Raw genomic sequence first — 15,083 nt, 5'->3', positions numbered from 1 at the left:
AGGCTAAGCTTGGTCTCTCTGGGATGGAGGTGGAGCTTCCTCTACAAGAAGGTCACCGGTTTGGCACCATGCCCTACGTCTTGGCTCCCGGGGATATGGCTCAAATTCAAGCTACATACGCCACTCCCGCATAATACCAAATGAGGTGTCCGCTTCCCGGGGAGATGGCCACTAATTATCAGCCCGGTGAACTATGCATTTATGAGCATAGCTTAGAGGCTGGGCTGAGGTTCCCGTTGAGCGAGGGGTTTGCCGAGGTGCTAAACTAGTACAGGGTGTTGCCGATGCAGCTAATGCCGAACTCCTTTAGGTTCTGCTTGGGCTTATGTCCTACTGTGTCATTCGCGATGTCGAGCTAACCCTGGGATGGTGAACTTTATGCTCCAGCTGAAACACCAGCAGTAGAGGTACTATTACTTCTCCACTCGGTGGAATATTTAGTCGTTAGCCGGGGCCCCTTCCTCCATGAAGCACTGGAAGGAGTCCTTCTTCGTTGCACATTCCTGGGGGTTCCCTTTTTCCTGCCGAGGACGACTCTGCCGCAGCCCCAGTGGTCGGCACTCACTTGAGAGGAGAGGTCGGCCCTGAGCATGATCTATGAAATCAACGTTGTCACGTACACATGCTCGGAGATGCTGATTCTCACTAGGCTGATGGAGAGGGTGGCTGGTCTATTTCCTTTACTTATTCGTTCGTCGAGTTAAATTTATCTTGTCCGCTTTTTACTTACCTTGGGTATTCTGTGTTGCAGGTATAAGTATGGCCAGCGAGGAAGAGATTGTTCGTCGGACGAAAGCGCTTCGACAAAGGCAAGAGCAAACCGGTATGCAACCAGAAGCTTGTCCTGAGACAGGAGAGCGGCCACGTTCCACAAACAGGGTGGCTCGTCGGTAAAGGAGAGTCCAGCAACGGGAGGCTGAGGAGGACGACGTTGTCGTGGTTGACCCTAAAGGGGTTTGTCGTCCCGCAGGTGCTCCGGTAACTGAGGCAGACAGTAGCTTGGGTCTGCACGTGCCGAGGTGGTCAGTTCGTGTGGACGACAATCTGGAGACACTCGAGGTTCCCGAGCAATTATTGTAAGGAATCTTGACAATGTCAATAGCTTGGGGATCGATCGGGGTCGGCAATGGAGCCCTGGAGTGTGCACTGCTATGTTCCGTGGCCCAGGTAAGTCCCCTCTTCTTATTACTTGTGTTTCATTTTCTATCTTGGTATACTTATCATGTTCGTGTCCAGAATGCTTGTGCGGCGGTCGCGCTAGTTGATCATCTTCGAGATCTCTGGTTATCGTACGAATGGGAACACTCTGAGTATCTGCGGCAAAAGGCCTAGTTGGCCGAGCTGCAAGCTACTAGGGAGAGATCGACCACTCTTGAGAGGGAGGTGGCTGAGCTAAAGGTACAGCTGGCCAAGCAGGCCAGCCTTGTTCGGGAGCTAAAGTGAGAGATCGCCGAGCTAAAGGCGAAGCAAGAGAGGTTGAGGCAGGAGGCTGCCGAGGAGGCAGTCAACCAGTACAAGGTGTCGGAGGAGATGCAGCTACAAATGGACGAATACGCCGAAGCTTCCTTTGCGGCTAGGTTCAACCTCTTTCATCGAAGGATCCTTCGCCGCCATTCGGAGTTGGCCAATGAGTCGCAAGGCCGGGGTGCTTTTGATATGGATTCTCCGCAAGGATCCGTCGAGGGAGCTGATGTTGAGGTCGAAGCCATTGATGGTGCCACCGAGGATTGAGCGGTTGCCTTCTCTCTCTCTCTCTCTCTCTCTCTCTCTCTCTCTTTTGTCTTGGGTTCGGTATGCCGAGCCTTAAGCAATGTAACAAACGATTTTGAGTTGAATAATAGTGCTTCTTTGTTGACCATATGTATGTTACTATCCTTACTTGTGCCTTTTTCTTTTTCCAGCCAAAGCAAGTCTGACCGAGCTATTGTGTGTGTCAGGGCGAGCTATGCCTCGACATCTTATGACTTGTACAATTTTCTTTCGTTGGCTGGGGTGTGGCCGGCCGGGCTACTACGTGGACCGGGGCAGGTTGTGCCTTGGGCGTCCTCTTCGTACTTATAAGATTTTAGTTCGTTGGCCAAGGTATGGTCGTCCAGGTTATGCCTCGGCACCCCCAGTCTTGTGCCGACTGAGCTGTAGTTACCCGAGATCTTTCAGTTCTGAGCTCTCAGCCATGGGATAGTCAATTTCCGGTCTCGGGAGCCTTTGGGGCCCTTCTAGGGCTAGCCGTTTCTCGGCTAACTCAATCGTTAAGCGGCGGTTATGCGGAGTTCCTTGACCGCCCTCAGGCCTTGGTGGGCGGGGGCATTCTTCCTCCACGTTTAGGCTCACTCGTTGTCAGCTGAGTCGGGTAGCTTGGTCGGTGATACGCTGTCGAGCTGGGCGTAATGGGCTCAGTCGTTCGGGGATCAGCGGAGTCAACTCGGTTGAAAGTGCGGCTTAGCATGCGCGTGTGTGGGGTGTGCAGTGGGCGTGTGCGTGCCTTGGAGTCAAATTTGTAGCTTGAAAGAAAGAAAACTTTTATTGCTTGTAGGTCTACTGGTAGTACATCTTGAGATTTCCCGAGTTCCAACTCCTCAATATTGGTCGGCCATCCAGGTCTTCGAGCTTGTAGGTGCCTGGGCCAAGAACCTTGGTGACTTTATACAGCCCTTCCCAGTTCGGTCTGAGCTTTCCTTCTCCGGACGCGGGCACTATGACATTGCAAAGGATGAGGTCGCCAGTCTTGAATTCGCGTCTTTTGACTTTAGTGTCGTAGTACTTCACCATCCTCTACTGTTGGCTTCCTCGATCAGGTCTAACTCTATGCGGAGGTCCTCGTCGTTCTGGTCCTCATCGAAGAGCTTGGTCCGGAGGATTGGGGATCTAATCTCTACAGGAACCATAGTCTCGGCTCCGTAGGTTAGGCTAAAGGGGGTCTCACCGGTGGCTGTCCGCGGAGTAGTCCTGTATGCCCAAAGTATGCTCGGCAGTTCCTCGGCCCACCTTCCCTTGGCCTGGTCTAGCCGAGTCTTCAGACCGTGCAACAAGGTTTGGTTGGTCACCTCGGTCTGCCCATTGCTCTGAGGTTGGTGTACAGTCGTGGTCCAGTGGTCGATCTTCAAGTCAGAGCAGAGGGCTTCGAACTTTCGGTCGGTGAACTATGTTTTGTTATCTGTGATGAGGATGCACAGAATACCAAATCGACAGACAATACTTTGCCATCCCCCATTTGGTGAAGTAATCCACCGCTATCAGGAGGAACTTTTGAGCAACCACAGGGGGAAGGGGCCGAGAATGTCCATCCCCCATTGTGCAAACGGCCATGGGCTGGTGATTGGCTTTAGGGGGACTGTAGGCTGGTGGTGGAGATTGGAGTGTCGCTAGCAACTATCGCATCTTCGAACTAGGTTGCATCCTATTTCATCGCCGGCTAGAAATAACCTTCCCGGAGTGCCTTGTGTGCCAGCATGCGTGCACCAGGATGGTCTCCACAAATACCTTCGTGGATCTCCTTGAGGACGTAGTCTGCCTCGGATGGAGAGAGGCATTTCAGGTAGGGGAGAGTATGTGAGCGGTGGTAGAGTTGACCCTAGATAAGGCAATACCGGGCTGATCTGTGCTGGAGTTTCTTTACTTCTACACGATCTTCTAGAAGTGTGCCTTCGCGGAGGTACTATGTTATGGGGTCCATCTAGGATGGGTTGTGCTATACTGGGAGGATGAGGAGAGTTGTCTGCGTAATGCTCGGTTGGGCCAGGGTGTCCAACCGTGCTGTCTTGCTGAGGTTGGTTCTCAGGGAGCTGGCCAACTTGGATAATGCGTTGACTCATATGTTTTCGGCTCAAGGAATCTGCTAGATGTTAAAGCATTCGAGTCGGTGGATGAGCTCCTGCACCTTATGTAGGTAACTTGCCATCATGGGGGTTTTCATCTCAAATTGTCCATGGATCTGGTTGACTACCAGCTGAGAGTCGCTAAAGGCTTCTACTCTCCAAGCTCCCAGGTCTAGGGCGGGGCGTAGCCTGGCGATCAAAGCCTCATACTCAACCTCGTTGTTGGACGCTTTAAACTCGAACCTAAGGGCATGTTCTAACACCGTGTCATCCAGGCCGAGGAGAATAAGGCCAGCTCTGCTGCCTTGCTGATTGGATGAGTCGTTCACGTGCAGGGTCCATATTTGTGGTGGTGGGGCAGGATCCTCGGTGGTGAGCGTGCATTCGACAATGAAATCAACTAGGGACTAAGATTTGATCGCAGGTCGGGGTGCATACTCAATGTTGAACTCACTCAACTCCATGCTCCATTTGATCAAGCGGTTGGATGCTTCCGGCCTTTGGAGGACTTGCCTAAATGGTTGGTTGGTAAGCACACGAATATTGTGGACCTAAAAGTGCAGTCTGAGCTTTTTGGCCAAGGTGACCAGAGCCAGAGCCATTTTCTCCAAGTTGGAGTATTGGGTTTCTACACCAACAAGGACTTTACTCGTATCATAAATTGGCCTCTATACCCGGTCTTCCTCCTTGACTAGTACCGAGCTAACGACCCCATCCCTGACTAAGAGGTAAATAAATAGCTCATCCCCAGGGTTCGGCTTGGTGAGGAGAGGCGGCGAACTTAGGTACTGATGATGGCAGATTTGGCCCTCCATTGAAATTGCGACACGTGGCACCTCGTGACAACTAGGCGACACTCAGGCAACAACTTACCAAGTTGGTGTCCCACCCGGGCACCGACCAAGCCGGCCTGGCGTGGCGTGGCCTAGCGTGACCTGCACGCGACCTACGTGCTGCCTGGCGCACGGCCTACACACGGCCTGCACGCTGCCTAGCGTGGCCTGCGCGCGGCCTGCATGCGGCCTATGCGACCTTGGATCAGCCTGACACATGATCTGACCTGGCCGACCTAGCCGCCCATAAGACGCCCACCGATAAACTCGGTATGCATACCCCACGAGCTCAGTAGCTCACCAAGGAGCTCGCCAAGGAGCTCGGTAGCTCACCAAGGAGCCAGGCAGCTCGGCAGAGCTCGCCACAAGCAGCTCGGCATAGCCCAAGGAGCTCAGCATAGCTCCCCCGGGCAGATCACCACTTGTAGGGTAGCTCGGTACAGAAGAGTAGTTTGGCGTATCACAGAAAGATCTTCTGCCTGACAACCGTACCTGACAGATCTAGTGGCAGCGCCCACATCTCTTGCCAGGCAGCGTCGTGCCTGCCGTCTCTGAAAAGAATGGCACGCCTGACGAATCCGTACCCTGCAGTAGCAGCCTGCACTTGTCACCTCAGTCCTGGCAATAATGGCTTGGGCAGTGGCGGTTACGCCTGATGTGACTGGGCACACTATATAAGGACTCCGACCCCCAAAGCCAAAGGGGGAGAGAATGAAAAAATGGAGGTAATCCCTGCTCTCTAGCTCTCTCATTCCTCTAATATCATCTTCAAGCTCTCGACAATCAGAGTGCTAACTTAAGCATCAGAGAGTCCCCACCGGGTAAATACCCCTGGGCCCCCTGGTTCAGTTCTCGCAGGTTCCTCAGCTCTCGCTGCCTACAAAGAGGAGGAAAAGATGGAGTTCTCGCAGGTCCCTCAGCTCCCGCTGCCTACAAAGGAGAGGAGATCACCTCATGCAGAGGGTAGTTGGGTTGCACTACACCAGGGAGCTCCACCATCCTCTGAGTTACAGGCCGCCTAGGAGCAGGTCAAATGACGAGTCCACCAGGGAGCTCGTCACCAAGTAGCTCTCCACAGGGGAGCTCGTCACCAGGGAGCTCTCCACCGGGGAGCTCATCACCAAGTAGCTCTCCACCAGGGAGCTCGTCACCAAGTAGCTCTCCACCAGGGAGCTCGTCACCAGGTAGCTCTCCACCGACGAGCTCGTCACCAAGTAGCTCTCCACCAGGGAGCTCGTCACCAGGTAGCTCTCCACCGGAGAGCTCGTCACCAGGTAGCTCTCCACCGGGGAGCTCGTCACCAAGTAGCTCGGCACCAAGTAGCTCACTACTAGGGAGTTCGCCACCAAGTAGCTCATCAGCAGGCAGTTCGCCGCCAGGGAGCTCATCACCAAGTAGCTCACTACTAGGGAGTTCGCCACCAAGTAGCTCATCAGCAGGCAGTTCGCCGCCAGGGAGCTCCATCATCCTCTGAGTCATAGGCCACCTAGGAGCAGGGCAAATGACGAGGTACTTAACCAAAAAATTGATACATCACAAAAAATTGGTACGTGACCAGAAACGGTTACATCAGGTACCGCTTCAATTCTTGAAAGGACCATTCACATTCCTTGGTCCATTGGAAGTTCTTCGGTCGTTTGAGGGCTTTAAAGAAGGGTAGACATCGGCCTACGGATTTGGACATGAACCTGCTAAGGGCGACTATTCTACCGGTGAGTCGTTGTACATCTTTGTGGGTTCGGGGGGATTGCATATCGAGGATGGCCTGTATTTTCTCTGGATTTGCCTCAATCCCCCTTTATGTCACCATGAACCCCAGAAATTTACTCGAGCCGACCCCAAAAGCACATTTGGTCGGGTTCAGCTTCATCTTATACTTCCTAAGGGTATTGAAGACTTCCCTTAGGTCGGCAAGGTGTTGCTTGACCTTCTTGCTCTTCACTAGCATGTCATCGACGTATGCCTCTACGTTTCGGCCGAGCTGATCTTTGAACACCCCATTCACCAACCGTTGGTAAGTGGTGCCGACGTTCTTGAGGCCAAAGGGCATGACCTTGTAGCAATACAAGCCGTGATCGGTGATAAAGGTTGTTTTCTCCTGGTCATCGGGATGCATTCGGATCTGATTGTACCCAAAGAAGGCATCCATAAAGCTTAGGAGTTCATGACCCGCCGTTGCATCGACAAGTTGGTCGATCCTTGGTAGAGAAAAGTTGTCTTTGGAGCATGCCTTATTTAGGTCGGTGAAGTTGATGCATATCCTCCACTTCCAGTTAGCTTTTTTTCACCATTACTACGTTGGCCAGCCAATCGAGGTACTTGACCTCCTGAATGAAGTCAACATTGAGTAACTTTTTACTTTGTCTACAATTACTTGCCACCGCTCTGTTGCAAAGCTCCTCTTCCTTTGCTTGATAGGTTGGTAGCAGGGGTCGGCATTCAAACAGTGTGTGATGACTTCAAGGTCAATCCCCAGCATATCTGCCACCGACCAGGCAAACACGTCGGTGTGGTCCTTCAGTAGTTGTACAAGCTCTTCCCGTAGGCGGTCATCTAAGAGAGAGCCGACCTGGACTGTCCTATCGGGGTCTTCTTCGTTGAGCGAAACCTGGATGAGGTCTTTGACAAGTTGGCCACACTGCGCTCTCACTTCGTCCCTTAGGTCATAAGTTTCTGCCATCAATGTTTCCGTGGTTGGGCGCGGTCCTCGGCAGGAGAGCAGGTAGCACTGTTGTGCGGTTCTTTGGTCTCCACGTGCTACTCCTATGCCATACTCAATGGGGAATTTCATGGCGACATGGAATGTGGAGACCGTAGCCTGCAAAGCATTAAGGGTTGGCCTAGCAAGGATGACATTGTATGAAGAGGGGCAACGAACCACAACGAAGTCTACCATGGTCGTCACAGTAACGTCACTGTCTCCAATCAGTAGGGGGAGGTTTATTCTTCAAATAGGCAGAAGGGACTCCGCAGAGAAGCCCATTAGGGGAGTGTTGACGGGGGTGAGGTGCTCTTTGTCGATGCTGAGCTTCTCAAATGCGTCCTTGAAGAGTACATTGGTGGAGCTGCTTGTGTCAACCAGGATCTGCCTTACCTCAAAGTTGGCCACCTCGGATGTGATTACCAAGGCGTCACCATGCGGGGTTTGAACCCCCCAAAGGACATCGTCAGTGAATGTCATAGTCTGGCCGCGCTTTTTCTTGAGTCCCTGGTTGTTGATTTCGCATAGTCGCGCATACTTCTTGCGCCCCGAGCTACTCTCCCCTCCTGCGGTGATTCCACCTGATATGACGTGGATCACACCAGCAAGGGAGCTCAGGGCGGCGGTCGAGCATCCTCCGTGCGCTACTCTTCCTATGCTAGCTTCTCACTCTTGATGAACCCGCCGAGGTATCTGCGTCTGATTAGGTCTTCAATGTGGTTGCACAGGTCGAAGCAGTTTTTCGTGTCATGGCCATGATTCTATGCAACTCACAATATTTGTCACAATTCCTCTTGTTACTTTGCATTTTCATCTTCTCGGGCCAATGAACGTAGTTGCGGCCGCAGATTTGCATCAAGACCTCAGACCGCAGCATATTGAGCAGCGTGAAGTTCCGATAGGTCAGCGGGGGTGTCTATGGTCTGTGGTCGGGTTGGCGGTCTTGCCTCTTATGGTCCTGATCTGATCTTTCTAACTTCCGCTCCTCAGTATCTCTTCTCCTTTTGTTGGGCCTCTCTTCCTCATCCCGTAGTTGTGTCTGCGATTCTTCTGCATTGATATACTTCTGTGTATGGCTCATCAACGCAGCCAGGGTTTACGGAGTGTTTTTGGAGATGGAAAAGTTGAATGGGGATGGGTGGAGGCCGTGCTGGATAGCGGTGATAGCCATAGACGGGTTCAGGTTCCTGACATATAGTGCTTTCTTGTTGAATCTGGTCAAGTAGTCCCTAAGGGACTCATTTTTTCTCTGTCGCACCTGCATGAGACTAGTTGAGGTCTTCCAATGCTTTTGACTCACTGTGAACTAAGTGTGGAACTGGGTCTCCAGCTGCTCCCATGATGCTATTGAGCATGGAGGCAGGGAGGAATACCAGGTTTGGGTTGAACCTGCGAGAGTGACCACTAAGGTTTTGCACATCAAGCCCACAGAGGATCCGTGCAACATTAACTGAGCCTTTAATGCTTCGATATGGTCGGTGGGATCAGTGTTTCCATCATACTTGTCAAGCTAAGGTGCCCGCCATCCTGTGAGAGGTACCTCGTTCACAATTTCCTAGGTGAAGGGTGGCTCCTTGTCCATGGGCACAGCCGGTGGCATGGGCCGATCTACAACTGGCGCCGTGCTTCTCTAGCTGTGCTCTAACTCCTCTAAGTGCTGACAGAGCTCTCGAATCTCGTCATCCCTTTGGTCCGAAGCCACGGTGTGCATCGCCCTTTCCTTATTGGGGCGCACTGTGCAGTCCTTCACTGAGCTGGATTTGGCGACGGAGACCACGTGAGGTGGCGTTTGTTTGTCGAGCCTTTCCTTGGTCGGGATCCGCATGGTTTGGTGCATCCTGCTACGAGAGTGGATAGAGGGGGCCAACCTTCTTGTTGTATCCTACTTTTCTTGGTTGGACCGCGCTATGCCCTTGTCTACTCGACACGCTTTGGGGTCCTCGAGACAAGGATCATCCTTCGTGTGCGTCGGTGTGTTAGGGGGGACAGTCTTCCTAAGCAGTGTTGCGGGTCCTAGGTCCTACATCATTTCGAATATCTTGTCGACTTTTTCTTGCATTGCTCGAAATTGCTCACGATCAACCTTGGCTGGAGGTTGTGGAATATCTTGATGCGGAGGACTGCGATGGCGAGACTCCTAAGATGGGGGTCGACCTATTGATCGTTCGGGCTAGTTCTTGGGCATCTTGATCGCTTTCTTGATAGCGCGGTGAGGAAGGATTTTTGGGAAAGGTTTTTTGTGTGTTCCCACAGACGGTGCAAATCTGATGTTGTTCAATCCGAGGTGGTGCACGAACTGAGGAGAGCAACCAGATAGTCCTTGCTGACAGGGCGGGGCCGAGCTACAAGGACGAGCCCGCACTTCAAGACCAGTGATCAAGGAAACAGAAGTCAGAGGCCCGAGGTGTTATCCCCGGGTAAGCACTCCGATGCTCAAGTCAGTGGGAGGTGGTAGGTGGTTAAGCCGAGCTATAAGGGTGTTGGTTCGAGCTAAGTAGCAGTGTAGGTCTCGGATATTGGGATCCCTTACCTCGAGCATGGAGTACCTTTTTATAGCCGAAGATCTGTGTCCTGGTCGGATTAGGCTTTCAGGGTTGTGAGGTTAACTACCGAGGTATTCGGGATAGAGTTCCATTCCCCAATGAAGTCGTCTTCCCTTATTCCTCCTTATCTGTAGTTGTGCTCATCCATATGATTTGTAGTTGACGTGGCTGGAAGGATAAGATGGGGGGCCACAGTAATAGCATAGCTCGACCGAGCTATGCCAACGTGGCCGAGCTAAGGTGACATGGCAAGGCGATAGTTGGGCAGCCGCATATCTCATAGGGCCAGCTTAGCCATGACTCGAACAAGTTTGTTCTATCCTTTGTTTTTGCCATAGGGTGACTCACATGCTGGCTTGGTGTGATTTCTGGGACAGTGGGTCTTTTCTATGTTTATTTCAGTTATTTTTATTTTATGCTTTATCTTAAAGATTTATTTTTTTAATGATGACAACTTTCAAGTTGAGAGAGCTTGAAACAAGTAAAAATAACATGTTTTTTGAATAAACATGTACAGAAAAAGTATAAAACATTTTATCAATGACAAGTTGTTTCTACAAATGCAAAATACTCAGGACTAAACACCCCAATGTTTTAATTTGTTCAAATTTGGTTGATGGTGATAGATATGGTTTTAGTGGTATATGTACAGAATTAGGTATATGTAAAAAAATGTAAAGATAAATGTGATTAATACGTTCTTTTAATTAATTTGGAATACCCATTTGTAACCTCTAGAAAGAGTTTTTTTTTGTTTACTTAATCTTTTTCCTGTCTTTTTTCAACTTTTTTGCTTATTTTCTTTTGATATATTTCTCTTATTTGATGTGTCATTACACTGCAAATAATGGTGCAATTTAGATATTTAATTAGACTTGTAGTCAATTGATATGCTCTAATTAAGGGTCTTCACCGAAAGACTGATTATAACCGGCTATCAAGTAAACAAGATAAGTAGCTCAAAATAAACAATTCAGTAGCCTACATACTTTTCAAATTTTTTTCTTATCCTATTCATTGTTTTATAAAATTTTAACTATCTTATCAAGTTTCAGCCCCATATAATTTCAATATGGTTGCTTAAATAACCATAGGTCGGCCCAGTTACAAATAATAATTTACAAAAATGACCAACCCAATTGCTTTCAGAAATAAACTTGGTATATGTTTGGCATTGATGCTGAAAATGGTGTTGTATATGTGTGGGTTGGAAGCACTGGTTTTTGAGAAAACGGTGTCTTTTTTTTGTTTGGAAATGTTAGTACTAGGTAGGATGTTTCCTGGGGCAACAACAATCCCTTCTGTTTGGTACCAGTGCTCCATATCATTTTTCAGTATCGGTATCCATTTTAGGAGTCCACATCCAGGGCTATCAATGATATTCGAAAATCCAATTTTGAATATGATATTCGACATAATCGAATCAAATTCGGATAATTCGAATAATTAATCGATCAAATTCAGATATCCTATTCATATCGAATAGTTAATTGAAATCGAATTTAGATATGACCTTATTTGATTCGATAAATACCTGAATTTGATCGATTATTTAATTCTTATATATAATATATACATATTTTATATAATTTATATATATAATAATTAAGTTATATAAATAATTTATATATTTATATACTTTATATCAATAAAATATTTATTTTATATATTTATTAATCATCTAAAATAATTAATTAATCAAATTCGAATTGAAACGAATATTCGAATACTTAATCAGTTTCGAATTTGGATATTAATTTTCAATATCCATCGAATATCGAATGGAATTCGAATTTGGATATTGCCTTATCGATTCGAATTTGGCAACAACAAGCTCCAAATTGAGAAAATGTCAAATTCATTGTTTCCCCAAACTATGCATTCTCAATTTCCAAGGCATGGTTTAGAGCACCGATTTTTATGGAAAAAATGTTCCAAACATATTACCGTTTTTTGGAGTACCAATTTTTCCACCATAGCGCTAATGTATCACCATTTTCTGGAGTAACGACATTGATGCCAAACACCACTTTGATTCTTCTTTTCATGGGTTTCGAAGAAGTTCAGCGGAATAGGAACACAAGAACATGCACAATCATTTCCGTGTTTAGCCTATGTTAGATTAATCAGGAAAGAACACGATTACTCAAAACCATCCTGGTTTTGTTCCGATTAATAAACATTTTGGGGTTCGTAGAGGCTATCTCGATTGAGAGTCAAGCCATTAACAGGTGACAGCCCTACATGTGAGCATAGATATGAATAAAAAATGTTAAAATATAATTTCGAATTAAGGAAAAATAATATCACTAAAGAAACCAATATATAATTGGTGTTTATTTACGTAGGCATATATAGATGTGGTGTTTTTTTTTTTTTGCTTCAAACATTTATTTGAAAAACTCTACTTAAACGTTTTTTACTTAAAAGGTTTCTTGCTTTTGTTGTTTGGTTTGGCATAACTTTAAACGTTTTTTATTCTCTACCCTAGATTAACACCTTATAAAATATACCACATAAGCATTTCATTTCAAAAGATGTTTGGGCATTATGGGAAACAAGGATTTGACACTTTCCCAAATCTGTCATGCACATTGATCCAAGCATTTTTGTTTTTTAGTGTTTATTTGATAAGCGTTGAGACTAAGCAGTGGTTTCATGCACAATAAACACCAATGCCTATGTGGCACTAATGTAGTGGCATTTTTTTTATAAACATCAATGGAACCAGACATAGCCATAATGAAAAGTACCATAAAAGATCAGCCAAATATGCATTTTTCTTTGATCAAATTTGTTTTAATATGTTTCGAAGTAAAGATATAATCTTTTTAAATTACACGTAGAAATTTTCACCAGAAAAATAATAACACAACTTTTGTGTATGTTTTATCCATATCTTTTCGAAAGAAAAGAAAATTGTTTTTTGAATGGCAAAGTGTGAAACTTCTCTATAGGTAACCACCTGTTATGCCACGTGGATAGATCTTTAGCCAAACTAGATTTCTCATCAAATAAGGGCCCGCTGCATAGCCACATATTCAACCAATAACACTCAATGCCAGCAATACATCCCACCTTGTATTATTGTTTTTGTCTCTCCAAGTTTTTATATAAGCATTACCTATTAAATTATGAACCTCTTCAACGTGGGTTTGGGTTAATTTTTCTTGGGGTTATAGCAGATAAAGTCAACTTTAGGGCCCTAATATCAATAAAAGTATTACCTTTAAAAAAAAAAAATTAACTTTTTTAAAATAATATCAATTAAGGGCAAAAATATTGTTCATCTTCTTCCTTTTGCAATCCATTCACTAGCGCCACCGTTCGCTGCCGCCCACCACTGCCTCCGGCCATGCCTCCGCCCGCCTCCGCCCACCTCCGCCTCCGCCTCTAGCAGTGTTGTCAGAGGTGGGCGGAGGCGGCACTGGTGGTCATTCCTCTGCCTAACGCCGCCACCTCCACCCACTAGTGCCGTTACCGCCTCTACCTCCACCCACCTTCGGCAACGTTGCCGGAGGCGGAGGTGGAGGCAGGCAGAGATAGGCTAAGGCGTAGCTGGAGGCGGCGGCGCTAGTAAATGGATTGCAAAAGGAAGAAGATGGAAATTATTTTTGCCCTTAATTGATATTATTTTAAAAAGTTAACTTTTTTTGAATTTTTTTTAAAGTATTACTTTTATTGAGATTAGGGCCCAAAAGTTGCCCTAATCTGTTATAACCCCATTTTTCTTTCATAAATAAGGATTTGAATCCCTCTTTATGTATGCATTTGTGATTTTGCTTTGACCCTATGGAGTTTTATTCATGATGGGATCTCGTGCAAATAAAAAAAAAAAAATCTGCATCCTCTCAAAGTAAGGGTATCCAAATTCACATTGAGCTCTATTTATTTTACATACATGTTAGAGAAATATTCTCAACATGCAATTAGATGCCATGTGTAAAGTTTTTGCTTATAGGAGATTTGTGCTCATTCATTAGACCCAATTAGCATGATTAGCCATGGCAAAGATGCACAAGGTTGACTAGCATTCACAACACGAAAAGGCTACTTTTATCACGGTTTTGGACTCACAACTACTTTATCGTTTCGCTTGTTTATTTCATTTTTTTTAATGTTATTACCAACAAAATAATTGTTTTTATTGTATTTTTTATTTTTTTCTTATCATTTTATTAAAATAAATATTTATTAATCAATACTAATTTATCAATGCTTTTCTAATTTATTTTGGATATAGTGTACAAATTAATCATTTATAATAAATTGTATATACCATTTCAGAAATTATTTGAGATGCATGGAATCAAAATGCGTGTCCATACCACACCTCACCAACAAAATGCCATTATGGGTGTGAATTATATTAGTCCACATTGCGGGTCCACAATTCATAACAATTGTGGACTATCATATGGTGTGGATTGGTCTCTAGCACAGTGGTGTTATGTTAACCACTCCACACATACTAATTTTTCATCCACATTATAAAATAACCCCTATGAAAATCCAATTGGGCAAAAGTGTTCGTTTTTTGTGTTATGTTATGCATGTATTTATATATACACACACTACAAGAAAATAGACCTATAGCTACGAACAAAACCATAACTATAAATCTAAAAAACCGTAGCTATAGACCTATAGCTATGATAAAAAAAATAGTAGCTGCAGTTGCGGTGGCTATAGGTAATAGCTACAGATGGTAAAATCTATAGCTAAAACTAACCTATAGCTACGATCTATGTCTGTGGCTAAAGCCTAATTCAATAATACGGTTTTTAAGTTATCCGTAGTTACAAATTTGACTCTAGCTATGGTTTTGAGGTGTCAGCTATGGTTTTGAGATATCTTTAGCGGCCAATTTAGGTTGTTTGTAACTAAAAAAATATAAATCTATAGCTACAGTTCAAACCTAAAGTTACAGTTCAAACAAACAGTAGCAAAAAAAATGAATCTATAACTATGCTTTTGAACTATCCATACCTAAAATTGTTAATATATGGTGATGGCTAGATTCTAAAATTTTTTCATTACTTTTTTTAAGCCTTTTTTCCTGTATAGAATACAAGCACAACCAAGGTTCAACATATCGTTACGTATTGGTCGAAATGTATCGTTTTGGGACCCTTCTGATACACCCCTACAGTGGGTGTATCGGGGGTCCAACTGGTTCAGGGGATGGAGG

The 15,083-nt window shown here is 46.0% G+C and overlaps 1 protein-coding gene across 1 annotated transcript; it reads right to left on the bottom strand.

The window, feature by feature from the left end:
* Positions 1-6,446: 6,446 nt before the first annotated feature.
* LOC148802774 (uncharacterized) lies at positions 6,447-7,544 on the bottom strand. The gene is made up of 2 exons (XM_088897986.1): positions 7,023-7,544; positions 6,447-6,770 (listed from the first exon to the last, which is right to left on the bottom strand). The coding sequence occupies exons 1-2, from the start codon at positions 7,542-7,544 to the stop codon at positions 6,447-6,449; spliced, it is 846 nt and encodes a 281-aa protein (XP_088754112.1).
* Between the last annotated feature and the right edge of the window lie 7,539 nt (positions 7,545-15,083).

Source organism: Nelumbo nucifera, chromosome 2, assembly GCF_055504915.1.
Source record: "Nelumbo nucifera cultivar China Antique chromosome 2, China Antique-T2T, whole genome shotgun sequence".
Classification (NCBI taxonomy): domain Eukaryota; kingdom Viridiplantae; phylum Streptophyta; class Magnoliopsida; order Proteales; family Nelumbonaceae; genus Nelumbo; species Nelumbo nucifera.
This window is presented reverse-complemented; position numbering and strand designations above follow the sequence as displayed.

Excerpts from the sequence above, each read along its gene's own strand:
- LOC148802774 (XM_088897986.1), bottom strand. The coding sequence starts at position 7,544 with ATGGTAGACTTCGTTGTGGTTCGTTGCCCCTCTTCATACAATGTCATC. Across the intron at positions 6,771-7,022 it reads TTGCAACAGAGCGGTGGCAA|ATCCGAATGCATCCCGATGA; the intron begins GTAATTGTAGAC and ends GGGTACAATCAG.